We start from the raw sequence: 14,729 nt of genomic DNA on the forward strand, positions 1-14,729 counted from the left end.
GCCGTAAACTGGGGACCCCGGTCGGAGACCACATTGACAGGGAAGCTGTGGAGGCGCACCACATTCTCCAGGAATAGTTCTGCAATGCGTCGGGCCGAAGGGAGACCTGGAAGGGCGATTAAGTGGACCGCTTTTGAGAAACGGTCTGTGACCTTGAGGACCGTATTGAGGTTGTTGACTGGCAGGAGTCCCGTGACAAAATCCAGGCCCACGTGGGACCAGGGACGGCTGGGCACCGGGGGTGGTCTGAGAACCACAACAGCGGCCTGGCTGGGTGTCTTTGAGCGAGCACAGATGTCACAGGCGCTAGTGTATTCTTAACGTCCTTCGCCATGCGGGGCGACCGAACGGCCCACTGGAGGAACTTCAGGTTACGCCTTGATCCGAAATCATGAAGCCCAGGAATGAGATGAATTGTGATGGTTGGGGAAAAGCATATGGGGAGGTGCGGAGGATGCTTTGGTTAATTGAATGGTGAATGTTGATTTTTTTTCATTAAAAAACAATGAAAGGGCATTATAAGTGCCAGTAAAGTACATGTGAGGGGGAGAGAGTAAGATGGCTGGTGAATTTTATTAATTATGGAGTACAGGCACTTAGTATTGCCTCGATTGGAATTGATTAGACAGGAGTAGTACTGTAGTTTGGTTTGTTCAATTAAGTCCATGTACTGAGCCATATGAGCTTTATATAATTCTTTGTGAATAGTGACACCAGTTTTCCTGTAGAGGCACTCAAGCTGTCTGGATTTGGTTTTCAGAGTCTGGAGTTGAGGGGTGAACCAGGGAGCAGACTGACCAAAAGAAACAGAACAAGTTTTAACTGGAGCAAGGGAGTTAGTTTGGAATGTGAGCTAACTGATCGTTAAAGAGGGCAACCAGGTCATCAGGGGAGGAAAGGTTGTCCGGTAACTGAATGTTATCAATTCAGGAGGAGAGGGTGTCTATGTTGATGTCCTTAATACAGGTGCTGGCCAGTAAATTAGAATATCATCAAAAGGTTGAAAATATTTCAGTAATTCCATTCAAAACGTGAAACTTGTACATTATATTCATGCAATGCACACAGACCAATGTATTTCCAATGTTCATTACATTTAAATTTGATATTCATAAGTGACAACTAATGAAAACTCCAAATTTGGTATCTCAAAAAATTAGAATATTCTGAAAAGGCTGAATATAGAAGACACCTGCTGCCACTCTAATCAGCTGATTTACTCAAAACACCTGCAAAGGCCTTTAAAAGGTCCCTCAGTCTTGTTTTGAAGGCACCACAATCATGGGGAAGACTTCTGACTTAACAGCTGTCCAAAAGACAATCATTGACACCTTGCACAAGGAGGGCAAGACACAAAAGGTGATTGCTAAAGAAGCTGGCTGTTCGCAGAGCTCTGTGTCCAAGCACATTAACAGACAGGCGAAGGGACGGAAAAAATGTGGTAGAAAAAAGTGTACAAGCTCTAGGGATAACCGCACCCTGCAGAGAATTGTGACGACAAACCCATTCAAAAATGTGGGGGAGATCCACAAAGAGTGGACTGCAGCTGGAGTCAGCGCTTCAAGAACCACCACGAGGAGACTCATGAAAGACATGGGATTCAGGTGTCGCATTCCGTGTGTCAAGCCACTCTTGAACATGAAACAGCGCAAGAAGCGTCTCGCCTGGGCCAAGGACAAAAAGGACTGGACTGATGCTGAGTGGTCCAAAGTTATGTTTTCTGATGAAAGCAAGTTCTGCATTTCCTTTGGAAATCAAGGACCCAGAGTCTGGAGGAAGAGCGGAGAAGCACAGAATCCACGTTGCATGAGGTCCAGTGTAAAGTTTCCACCGTCAGTGATGGTGTGGGGTGCCATGTCATCTGCCGGTGTTGGCCCACTCTGTTTCCTGAGGTCCAGGGTCAATGCAGCCGTCTACCAGGAAGTTTTAGAGCACTTCATGCTTCCTGCTGCTGACCAACTTTATGGGGATGCAGACTTCACCTTTCAACAGGACTTGGCACCTGCACACAGTGCCAAAACCACCAGCACCTGGTTCAAGGACCATGGTATCCCTGTCCTTGATTGGCCAGCAAACTCGCCTGACCTTAACCCCATAGAAAATCTATGGGGTATATTGAAGCGGAGGATGCAATACGCTAGACCCAACAATGCAGAGGAGCTGAAGACGACTATCAGAGCAACCTGGGCTCTCATAACACCTGAGCAGTGCCACAGACTGATCGAGTCCATGCCACGCCGCATTACTGCAGTTATTGAGGCAAAAGGAGCCCCGACTAAGTATTGAGTGCTATACATGCACATTCTTTTCATGTTCATTCTTTTCAGTTGGCCAGCATTAGAGAAACAAACATTTTTTCATTGGCCTTTAGAATATTCTAATTTTCTGAGATACCAGATTTGATGTTTTCATTGGTTGTCACCTATAAATATCAAAATTAAACGTAATAAACATCGGAAATACATTGGTCTGTGTGCATTGCATGAATATAATGTACAAGTTTCACGTTTTGAATGGAATTACTGAAATATTTTCAACCTTTTGATGATATTCTAATTTACTGGCCAGCACCTGTATTCCTAAAAGTGATGAGCCAGGTTGGTTTGGTATTAAAAAGCTGGGTAATAATATTGAAAAAAATGAAATAGTGATGAATGATGTGGAGATCATCAGATGCACAGTTAAGAGGGGTAGACCAGAGCAGCACAGCAGATCCAGGCAGTGTCCCTTGGAATGAGTTGCACAGTTGATGGGTTGATTAAGTACAAGGCTGTCCAAACAAGATGTGAAGTCTGGTGAGGAGAAGATCTCTATTGTCCATGTGAACATTAAAATCTCCAAGCACTATTACTTTTGATGAGAGTGTAGATAAATGAGGGAATAATACTGAGACTTAGGGGGGCGGTAGACTAATGCAATGGTTGTGGGGTAGGTCCATGCAGTTTAAACACCAAATACTCAAAAGACTTTCCACTTTCTGATAATTTATCGCGACCTCCTCCTCGAGAGTTGCATGGTTTTCAGAGGTAAACAAGCCGTGAAGGAGTAGCGTTGTTGACTTGGGAGAAATCAACTGGTTGTTGCCAAGTTTCCTAGAGGCACTTGAAGTCGATTCCATGGTCCTTGATGAGATTGTGAATGAAATGACCCTTTCTAGTGAGAGAGCGAACGTTGAGAAGGCCGAAGTTGACGGTAGTGTTGTCACATCCATGAGTAGCATTAGCTGTTCTGGTGAGGCTGGCTAACGAGGGGTGATAGGCAGCCCATTGGCATGAATTCCTGTGAGGATGACAATGAGTTGAGTTTTGGTAGTTAAAAGTGGATGTATCTCCAATGGGGAAGATGAAACATGTCTGGATCAAGCTGCATTGAAGCCGGTGGAGATCTATACAACTTGGCAAAGCGAACTTTAGTGGAATATGAGCGTTGAACAAGTTTACATTGAATTAGGCCATGTCTAGCACAGAGCAAGGATTTATGAGTGAGCCATAAGATATTGCATCCAAAGGATGGTCTGTCCAAGGCCATCACCCAAAGTGATTTAATTGAGTCTAGTGTCTGCAGATTAAGCAAGGTAGTTTGGTTGTAAATAGAGGAAAAAGCTCCTTTCAATTTACAAGTTGGATTCAAAAACACATCCAAAGCAGACTCTCCGGGAAGATTAGGAAAAGGTAGGTGGGTAGCACAGACAAAACTACGTACTTGTAAATATCTAAACATTGGTGGCGTGGAAGACAAAACTTGTCAGTCATTTGTTGGATGGAGGCAAACGCTTTTCTTTCCATAACAGAAATATACTATCCACTAGCGAGGGCTGAAAAACATGATTGGCAGCTATAGGGGCATGAACAGAAGATGCCTGCAGACAGTGGCGGTTCTACATCGAATTACTCCCCGGGCGAGGCCCCCTTTGAGCGCCCCCCCAACCGCCCCCCCACCACCACCACCACCACACCACACCACCTGCACGAACACACGCATGTTTTCTACAAACAGGCATGTTTTATTAGAACGACTATTGAAAATTCATTTTTCTAAGTTGCACATATTTACATTAATTACTATGAAGTTGTCAGAATGTAAAGCAATATACATTATATACTGTATCAAAATATATAGAATCAAATATACAAAAACAAACAATAACTAAATATTAAGAATAAATGAACACAATAGATAATAAATATTCTAAATAGCAAAAATATTTCACACATAACAAACTAAAGATAATCACTACAGCATTGCACTTAGAATAGAAAACACAAACTAAAATTAAAACCTAACCTTGATGCAACGTCATCAATAATGTCATCATATGAAATCTGCTCCCCTACTGAGTGATTGATACTAATCAGAGCCAGGTTAGTGAGCCGCCCCTGAAACATAGGTGACCTCAGGTATGACTTGATCAAGTTTTGAAAAGCTCCTCTCAGCTTGAGCCACAGTGATTGGCAGAGCAGTCCAAAAGTTGGGGTAGATCTCCAATAGATCTCATGATCCATAATATTTTAGAATTGCCTCTGAAATTGTAATTTAAACTGACATAACAAACTGTAGACTACCAAAAATGCCAACTTTTACAGAACAAATCATGTAAAAATAATCAGTGCAGCCATCTGCAATAAATAAACAGGATAGTTAGTGGTGACTGGGGTGTTTTCTTCTGCTTGTAGAGTTGTTTTATTTATTATTATGTGAACATGATCAACATGTGTTTGTTGTTGTTCAGGCAGGCCACAGGCTGCAGTGAGCATTTAACAAATCTTGAATCAGTAAAAAACGATTCAAGGACTTTTTTCGAACCATTTGAATATTCGTTTCAATATTTCAGCCCTATTAGCTCTGTTAGCAATTAGCTGACCGCATTTAACCGTTAAAATCCCAGTTAACTGGTTCAAAAAATTGAAAACATGCATCATGAGAGCTACATACCTTTATCTTTCTCCTCTTTTTTCCTTTTTCCCCCTGAATGGGGCACCTGGTGGTTTTAGCCTTTTTATGTTCATCTCTTCTGTTTTGCTCTTAACTCAATAAGTTTCCTTTAGTCAGGACTAAACTATTTGACCTTGATGGGGGGGGGGGGGGGGGACCACAAAATCGTTTTGTTTTTCCTTTTTTTATTCGGCCATTTCACACAATTCAGAGAAACCTGAAAGAATGATAGGCCTGTGTTTATGATATTATGAATGAAATATGGAAGAACGTTAAGATGTGATTGACTTTAGCCATGTTAATACAGTTGATTCAGCCCCTGCACGCTCATTTCATTTGGGAAAGACACAGAGGTGAATTCCCCCGCCGCACCCCTCCCCTTCCTGTTCTTCATAGACACACGGTGCACGTGAACGTTCTCAGTCAGCAGGAGCGCCTGCAGCTGCAGGGGGCGCCAACTTGCAGTTTCCAATCCAGACACTGTCATATGACAGATAATAGAAAACCTCGGTGCGGCGCAGATTTCCTTTTTTTTTTTTTTTTACTCAGCGCTTGTGCGCCCCTTTTGTGTCATGAAAAAATGCCGCCCTGGGCAACTGCCCTGTCTGCCCGTGCCTAAATTCGCTACTGCCTGCAGACCATAGTGGTGCCTGAATTGTGCCTAAACCCTGAGAGATGCTTTAACTAAACAACAATTATATGTGTAAGATTTGGTTGAGGATTGTAATGGAAAATGTAACATGGCGGACAAAGATGTAGGTTTCACAGAATTAGCCTGTATAGTCAACCAGTCGGGTGCAGACAAACCCTGTCTGAAGCCGGAGCTTAAATAGTCTAATGTTTGAGGCCCAGTAGTTATATCTAAAACTTGGCAGAGACATCCCTCTGAGAGCTTTAGGTCTTTGTAGAAACTAAGTGCGTATGCAAGGGACTTTGCCATCCCAGAGAAACTCAAGAATAACAAAAAAAATAAAAAAAGCCAGTGAAAGAAAGATAGGGATGCACTGAAATAGGTAGGAAAAGCACGGGAGGACATTAATTTTGATACAACTAATCCAGGCAACCAAAGAGAGACAAAGCACAGTCCAATGATCAGGGTCTTCCTTAATCTGCGTCAGTAAGGGTGCGAAATTACCACCAAAAAGATTCTCATATTTGCACATGACCTGGATCCCCAAGTAAGTAAAACAGTGACCAGCGACCTGTGTTTAATGGGTAACTATTGGCAGAGGTATTCAAAGGGAGAGGTTCACTCCGAAAATAGTCAGATTGGGTGTTATGCTTCAATCAGGACAAATAAGGATCTGACTATAGTAGTTTATCCAGGACAGGACGTTCTCCCCAAAACCAAAATGTCTTAATTAAAAATATAAATACGACCACTCCACCCTAGGGGCTGCATGACTTAATTTTTTTAAAAGTCGACTGTCAAGTAATGAAAATCTAGTCGAGTTTGACTAGTCGATGGCGTCATACACCTGAAGTGGGTAAGTTCGCTGGAGTCTTTGACAATTAAAATTGCGCCCACATTTTCTAAGTTAAACACATTTCTTTTAACAATGGTAGTTTCTGCTTCAGCCCCCCCCCCCCCCCCCCCCCCCCCCCCCCCCGCGCAGCGGCCGCAAACTCTCTGATGCGCCTGCAGCCTCTCGGAGTTCCTGCTGCTCTAAACATTAAAATAATTATTTCATTTTTTGTTCCTCACTTCTGATTGCCTTCAATGGTGTCTGTTTGTTGCAACCACCAGGTACAAAAACTAACTTGTTTTTATTTGACTATTTTTCTGTCCTGTCTGTTTATTATCTTCCTGCATCTCCTCCTCCTCAAAATAGTGCAAGGTAGCAGTTACCTCTTTGTTGTCTCAAATAATCAGTTTGGCATAGGAGAAAGAGCTCGGTCACCGGGTTCAGCTGCTACTCTCACACCAGACGGAAATGATATCTCATGATGGTGAAGCTCATTTTGCTAATTAAAGAATTTTCACACACATAATCCCACATTGGAACAATATTTTTAGTATCTAGCAATTCACTACAGTAGACAGTAACGCACATCATCCAATGTGAAATATGAGATTATCAATAGTAATAAGTTGTATATGTGTGTGTGTGTGTGTGTGTGTATATATACACACATATATATATATATATGTTTATATAACTCGACTAAATAAAAATAAATAAAGATACAAGGCTAATTAGCTTGTTTCGACAAGCTTCAAAAGAGTTTCATATTGCACAAACAGTTTCTCTGCCATCCATCACGGTGAAGGAGGCAGTCCCATGACTGGGATGAAGTCACGTGCAAAGTTTTAAAATTATGTTATGCGTTCAAACAGGATGAAAAATCAGCAACAGTAGTTTATGTCAGGTGAAAGGGTTCAACGATGGATTTTAATTCGTTTCTGCTGTGATTTCCTTTAGAAACTGGCCTGTAACCGACAATCTTAATATCTTCCTTGAGTTTCTTACTGGGCAGCTTTTAAATTCTAAATTGAACAAAATTCAAAAGAAGTGGATATTTTTGCCCCGAGTGACTACTGAGTGAATTTCTCTTTTGCAACTGATGTTTTTTCTGCTTGTATGAGACAGGGATGAACTTTTCCGTCAGAGTCTGTCTCGACTGAAAGAGCAGGTGGTCAAAGCCAACACTCTGGTACGAGAGGCCAACTTTTTGGCGGAGGAGATGAAAAAGCTCATTGACTATCAGGTCACCCTTCAGATTCCTGCAGCCAACCTCAGTGCCAACTGCAAGGTCAGACCTCTGGGTCTTACCCCCTACGAAAGCAAATTCAGAAACCGTAAACACAGTTCTGCAGATTCTAATATCCTTCAATTCTCAACGTAGCGCGGAGCAATAGTGAGCGAGCCAGCCGTTCAGGTGCGGAGGAAAGGGAAGGGGACTCAGGTGTGGACCATGGAGCAGCTGGAGAACAAATTGGTGGACATGAGAGACTACTACAGAAACTGGAAAGAAGGCAGAGAGGAAATGGTGAGAAACAGGACAAACAAGATGAACAGACACCTGAGGAAGAAACAAACATTAACTTTGCTTGTTTCAGCTTAACAAATCAAACAGCAAACGCAGCGATCCGTTCCATGAGGCCCTCGACAACCACAACCTAATCGGCGTGGCTAACATTTTCCTAGAGTGCCTTTTTCATGATGTCAAGCTGCAATATGCTGTTCCAATCATCAGCCAACAGGGAGAGGTCAGGGCATGTTTAAATACGAGCACACCTATGGTATTTGGAACATTCTGGATATTTACATACTCTCTTTGTGCACAGGTAGCAGGCAGGTTACATGTGGAGCTGCAGCGAGTTAGTGGAGCTGCACCAGAGCATCTTTGTGGAGGAGATGACTCCTCAGAGCACTCCAGTCAAAGCAGCTGCTGTGAGGTCACGGACACCAACGGAGAGATTGTTCAGACAACAAAGAGGCTCACCTGCAGGGTAATAAAACACCTGTCGGGGTTATTACTTAGGTTACCTTTCTGTATGATCTCCATCCTGAGTTTTTGTCTCATTCTTGTAGGTGAGAATAAAAGAGGCCACAGGGCTGCCGCTCAGCCTGTCCAACTTTGTCTTCTGTCAGTACACCTTCTGGGGGTACGGCGAGCCCGCTGTAGCTCCGCCCATCATCAGCCCTGACAGACCTTGCCCTCAAAGCCCTGATGCTCAGTTCACTGTCAAGTTTGATCACTGCAGGGTAAAAAAACAAATTCACCAGCAGCTGTGATGATTGTTTTCACCATAATTTTGACAGATTGAATTTAAATGATTGTAACTTTGATTCCAAACAACCATCTTTATGCTGACTCTTCTTTATCCAGGAGTACATGGTGCATGTGTCAGAGGAGTTTTTAGAGTTTATGTCAGATGGAGCCTTGGCCATAGAAGTGTGGGGTCATCGTTGTGCTGGGAACGGTCCCTGGGAGCTAGATGCTGTAGAAGCTAAGACCCAAACGCTGCAAGACAGGTTTCACCCGCTTCCCGTTTCTCTGCAAACCTGGAGAAAAACACAGCTATTCCTTACTTATCCTTGTTTTTCCATGGTTAAAGGTGGAGTGAGGTGTCACGCAGGGTCGAGTTGTGTGTCTCCATCCAGGAGCTGAATGAACAGGGAGAATACGCACCTGTGGAGCTGCAGCCTACAAAAGACGTCAGCACAGGAGGTGTCTTCCAACTTCGACAGGTAAGATGACGAGAGACAATTCTGTTATTCAGCCTGTCTGAGCTGCTTGTAATTGTGTTTGTGTTTGCAGGGCCATTCCAGGAGGCTGCAGGTGTGGGTGAAACCAGTCCAGAACTCAGGCACGCTGCCTCTGCTGGTGGAGGCGGTTCTGTCTGTCGCCATCGGCTGCGTGTCGGCTCGCTCCACTAAACTACAGAGGCCACTGGACAGCTACCAGGTCAGTGAAACACACACAGATAGCCTTAAATAAAGGGATGTATGATATATTGGCATCAATATCGATATAGGCTGATGTTGATAGTTTTTAATATTTTGGTATCAGTCCAATAAGTAAAACTGGGCTGACATTGACAACCAAAAATATTTACATCTAATTGCCATTTGTGTACCTGTTTCAGAGGGTGAAGTGGTTGATACATTATTGTTCAGTCATGTGGCAGTGATGTGTGTGTGTGTGTGTGTGTGTGTGTGTGTGTGTGTGTGTATGTGTGTGTGTGTGTGTGTGTGTTTATAGTGGAAATACACAGAACAAAAATGTAAACACTTTTTTTTCATGAGCTGAACTCAAACATCTGACAATGTGAAAGACCCATGCCTCTCAAATTCTCTGTCTACATGTGTGTTAGAGAGCACCTTTCCTTTACCAAGATCCCACCTCACAGGTGTGGCACATCAAGCGGCTGATTAGACAGCATGAATAATGTACAGATGTGCCATATATATATTGTTACACCCCTCCAGGTCTAGGAATTACCAGGAGGGGCAACACAAGTGTGGTGGGAGCAAACACGAGGACAGATGAAAAGTTAAAAAGGAGTTTATTAACTAAAGGTGTCCCTGACAGGTATAAATAAGGACGATGAAATAAAAATGCCAGCGGTCTGATTAAATCTAATATACTAAAGCTTGGTTTATGCTTGACGCATTTACTTTCCGCTTGGTGATGCGGCTCGTGGATGGAACGCGCTTCACAACTCGCAGCGTTTATAGGTTCATGCGGCTTGTCTCTGCCGTGAGCCAATATTCTCCCAAACTGTAGGGGGCAGCATGGAGCTCTACGGCATGCATCCAACACTACACCATAGTAGAAGTAGAAACCCCCACCCCCTTCCCCCCTTCGCCCCACCTTTTGTCTTTTCCTTTCTCTTTCACCTCTGTCTCTGTGTCTGGTCAGAATTACAAAGCATTCAAAAACAATAACAATAAAGTTTAAGTATCAGGCGTGACATTAAAAGCAGACGCTTTGATGCTCCACCTGAGAGTAAATCTGTAAGGCTTGTTACCAGCATTCAGACATCAATTCTGGTTGCTTCACAGCCAGACAGGACACGGTAAAAAAAAGAAATGACTGTTGTTTACAACATGGCATTCCAGCATTTTTAACAGCGTCCTCGTCTTTTCCGACAGTGCGAGCTATTTCTCTCCAAGAATTATTAACAACATGTTGATCACGGTGATCTCTGAGAGCTGAATCATACAAATGTCTGTATTTACGAACCTCTGGCACACTAGTTCTTGCCGGTCCGCCATGTTTTTCCGCGTCCGACCGTCCGCGTGGTTAGAAATTTTCCTAGGTGTGCGATGCGGAAATTTTGGGCCATGTGGAGACGCGGTGGAGGGACGTGGTTGTTAAAATGACGCAATTTTGCCGTGCGGACCTCGCGGACGTGTCAAGCATAAACCAACCTTAAGTATAAGTCTCAAGGTCTGGGTAAGGCCCCACACTCGTACGATACCCTGCCCATGGGTAAGATTCCTCCTTCTGGTCCCGTGTTACTCCAGAAGTGGCAGACGTCTCACGCTCTCCCTTTTCTCTCTCTCTTTCTGGAAGCCGGTGGTTCTCCTCCAGGAAAGATCTCTGTGTCGGTATAAAAATGCAAGTCTCTAGTTCTCTCGGTTTCCCTCTGGTTGTGTCAAAAACGCGATCTCAGGTTTTCCCCGTTTCATCTCTCGTCTCTGGACTCTCTGTGTCGTTCCTCTGCTGCTTCTGTGCATTCGTTCTCTGGTTGACGTCCCTGTGCTGCTCCTGTGTGCTGCTGCTCTTCTGTCGCTCTCCTTTCCTCCTTCATAAGGCGTCTGATGAGTGCTGATTATCCGCAGCTGATGTCAGCGGGCCGGCGGGAAGGGTGCGTCTCAGCGTGCCTCTCTCCACGGTGCTGATCCTCTAGATCTCAGCGGGGCCAGAGCGAGGAGCTGTCCACGGTGTAGTGGGTAAACAGAGCTCAGGAACACAGAGGTCATGACACCCCCCTCCTAAAAAGAAAAAGAGGCCGGGCTTAACATCAATAAAAATCATGAAGCCTTTTTTGAACTAAGAATAATAAATGACCGGTTGAGTTCTGAGTCGTGGCGACTTATCCGTCTTTCTGTTCACTTCCATAACTGCTGAACAGGGAGCTGTCCAAAGTGATTCCCGCTATCTGCCTAACAAAACTGGCTAACTGTCCTGATCTTCATGAGGTGTAAAGGCGGGCCGATTAAGCACATGTGCAGAACACATACTAGCCAGCGACAAGGAAGGGTGGCCCATTGACAAGCCCGTCCCTGCTCATCCTGGGGTGCTCCCGAGATGGTAGAATTTACCAACACTAACCGTTTTGACCCCAACACTAACAAAACAAAACAGGCAATACCCCAAAGGGGATATTCCTCTAAAAGCTACCAGGGAACCACAATGCACATACTTTAAAACGGGACAGTGCCATAAAAAGTCTAAAAGTCCAACTCCTGTTGGGATAAACTCACTAAAAGGCCCGAGACAGACTATCTGCCACTATGTTGTCTTTGCCTTGTTTGTGTTAAATTTGTAAATTATAATCTTGTACCGGTAGTGCGCATCTCATCAGCCTCTGTTTTTTATTATACATCCTTGACAGGAAGACCAGAGGGTTGTGATCTGTGTATACCCGTATGGGGTTGCTTCCAGGGTAGAGGCAAACTTCAAAATGTTGGATAGCTAGTACTAGAGCTAAGGTTTCCTTCTCAACTGTGGAATAGTGTAACTGGGACTTAGCAAACTTCTTGGAAAAATAAGAGACAGGATGGTCCAAAGCGGCATCATCTTCTTGAAGTAGAACTGCTCCCATTCCAACATCACTGGCATCTATTTCCTGTTTAAAGGGCGTGTGAGGTCCGGTGCTTGTAAAACTGGAGCCGTACTTAAAAGCTGTTTAAAGTTCTCAAAGGCTCCTTGGGCTGCTACGGTCCAGTTGAACGATACCTGTGGACTCAACAGATCAGTTAGAGGTGAAGCAACTACAGCGAAGTTATTGCAAAAGCATCTGTAATATCCCACCATTCCTATAAAACGCCTAAGTTCTTTCCGAGTGGTGGGAGCAGGAAACTCTGTTATTGCCTCAATTTTATTTTTTAACATACGGACAGCCGTCTGACTTCCTTCCCGAGATAGGTTACTGTGGCCTTCACAAAATCCATCTTAGACAGGTTTACTGTGAGATTAGCAGTGTCTAATCGGCTTAACAACTCTTTTAAGGTAGCAATATGCTCATTCCAGGTTGACGTGTGTACCACAATATCATCCAAATAGGCATTGCAATGCTCCATACCGGAAATCACTGTATTTATTAACCGTTGAAATGTAGCAGGGGCATTACTCATACCAAATGGCATGACTGTGTACTCTAAAAATTCATCTGGGGTTACAAAAGCAGAAGCCTCCATAGCAGCTTCAGTTAGCCAGTAGTCTTTTAACAGATCCAGTTTAGTAACAAATCTAGAGTTTTCCACACTATCCACACAGTCATAAACTCGAGGTAAAGGATAGGTATCTGGTATGGTTCCAGTAATCCATGATGAAATGAGGGGTGCCATCTGGTTTTTGTTCCACTAAACATGGAGAGCTCCACGGACTGTGGCTGGGCTTCGCTAATCCATGTCTAATCAAATAGTCTGTTTCCTGCTTCATTAATTTTCTTTTTAAGGGATTTGTACGATATGGGTGTTGTTTAATAGGTTTGTCCCCGGTGGTAACAACATCATGCTCGATGAGATGGGTTCTAGATGGAATGTCAGAAAAGTGTCAAATAGGCATTAATCAAGTCCAAAAACTCATGTTTGACGTTGGGTTCCAAATAATCAAGTATCATTTGGAGCTGTGCCAATACTTGCGAGTTTTCTAGTCGTGGACCAACACACTTATCCAGTTGAGGTGGAATTTCCTCCTCTGGGATCGGCTCTGAAGCATTGGCTGGGCACACCTTTACCTCAGATGATGGTTCTGCAGATCTCAAAGGAGAGTGATATTGTTTAAGCATGTTAATGTGACATACACGTTCTTTCCGCCTGCGATCAGGCGTCTGGATGAGATAAGTAGTGTTAGTTTTCTAACGACTGGAAAAGGACCTGTAAACTTGACCGAGAGGGCATGCTCAGCCACAGGGTTTAAAATCAACACCATATCTCCAGGGGAGAAGTCACACGGTTCAGCTCTCTTATCAAAATTAACTTTCATCTTGCTCTGGGCCTTCTCTAATGAGTTTCTGGCTAACTGATTAGCTTCTTTCAGTCGCCGTTGAAAACCTGCCACATAAACATTTACTTTATTTTTTGTAGAAACCGGGGTCTGCAGGATTCTTTCCTTCAATGCCAGTAGAGGCCCCCTAGGGGTGTGTCCAAACACTAATTGCGCTGGGCTAAATCCTAAGGATTCCTGTGGGGTTTCACGAGCCACAAACAACAAAAAGGGGAGCCCCTCATCCCACGATCGACCTGATGACAAATAGTGTTTGCATAACATAGCCTTCAGAGTTTGATGCCAACGCTCCAGCACTCCTTGACTCTCCGGGTGGTAGGCAGAGGAGGTCACATGTTGTATGCCTAGACTTTTGGCTACTCTCTGAAATAACTCAGACCTAAAGTTTGTTCCTTGATCTGTTTGTAGCACTCTGGGCAAACCAACGAGAGAAAAAAGATGTTAATGCCTTAACCACAGATTTTGCTGTTATGGAGGACAAAGGAATCGCCTCCGGGAAACTAGCAGTACACATAATGGTCAACAGAAACCTTTTCCCCATTTTACTGCGAGGTAGGGGGCCAACACAATCCACCACTACATAATCAAAAGCATTTCCAATCACCGGAATGGGATTGAGCAGGGCTGGTTTTGGAGGCTGGTTTGGTTTTCCCGCAATCCGGCACACATGACAGTCTCTGCAATATTTGCTGATCCTCTAGATGTCAGCGGGGCAGGAGCGAGGAGCTGTCCACGGTGTAGTGGGTAAACGGAGCTCAGGAACACAGAGGTCATGACATACATACATACATACATATATACATATATATATATATATATATATATATATATATATATATATATATATATGTATATATATATACATATATATATATATATATATATATATATGTATATATATATATATGTATATATATACATATATATATATATATATATATATATATATATATATATATATATGTATATATATATACATATATATATATATATATGATTTTGAGCCGTCCCACCACTAAAGACAGTCTCCGACAATCTACAAGCATGCTTTAAAACCTGTGACTCCCGTCTGCAATCGTCAAATGAAAACAGACATTTGGGACACCGCC

General features: G+C 43.5%; 1 protein-coding gene across 1 annotated transcript in view; it reads left to right on the forward strand.

Moving 5' to 3' along the window:
- Positions 1-14,729, forward strand: part of kif13a (kinesin family member 13A) — a 218,133-nt gene that overhangs the window by 168,342 nt on the left and 35,062 nt on the right. The window contains exons 18-25 of the mRNA XM_070551279.1: positions 7,524-7,686; positions 7,780-7,923; positions 7,994-8,143; positions 8,222-8,386; positions 8,469-8,642; positions 8,767-8,912; positions 8,996-9,128; positions 9,199-9,345. Of these exons, the coding sequence (XP_070407380.1) occupies positions 7,524-7,686; positions 7,780-7,923; positions 7,994-8,143; positions 8,222-8,386; positions 8,469-8,642; positions 8,767-8,912; positions 8,996-9,128; positions 9,199-9,345 (1,222 nt within the window). The remainder of the gene's footprint in view (positions 1-7,523; positions 7,687-7,779; positions 7,924-7,993; positions 8,144-8,221; positions 8,387-8,468; positions 8,643-8,766; positions 8,913-8,995; positions 9,129-9,198; positions 9,346-14,729) is intronic.

The sequence above is a fragment of the Nothobranchius furzeri genome, chromosome 5 (genome assembly GCF_043380555.1).
Source record: "Nothobranchius furzeri strain GRZ-AD chromosome 5, NfurGRZ-RIMD1, whole genome shotgun sequence".
Taxonomy (NCBI): Eukaryota; Metazoa; Chordata; class Actinopteri; order Cyprinodontiformes; family Nothobranchiidae; genus Nothobranchius; species Nothobranchius furzeri.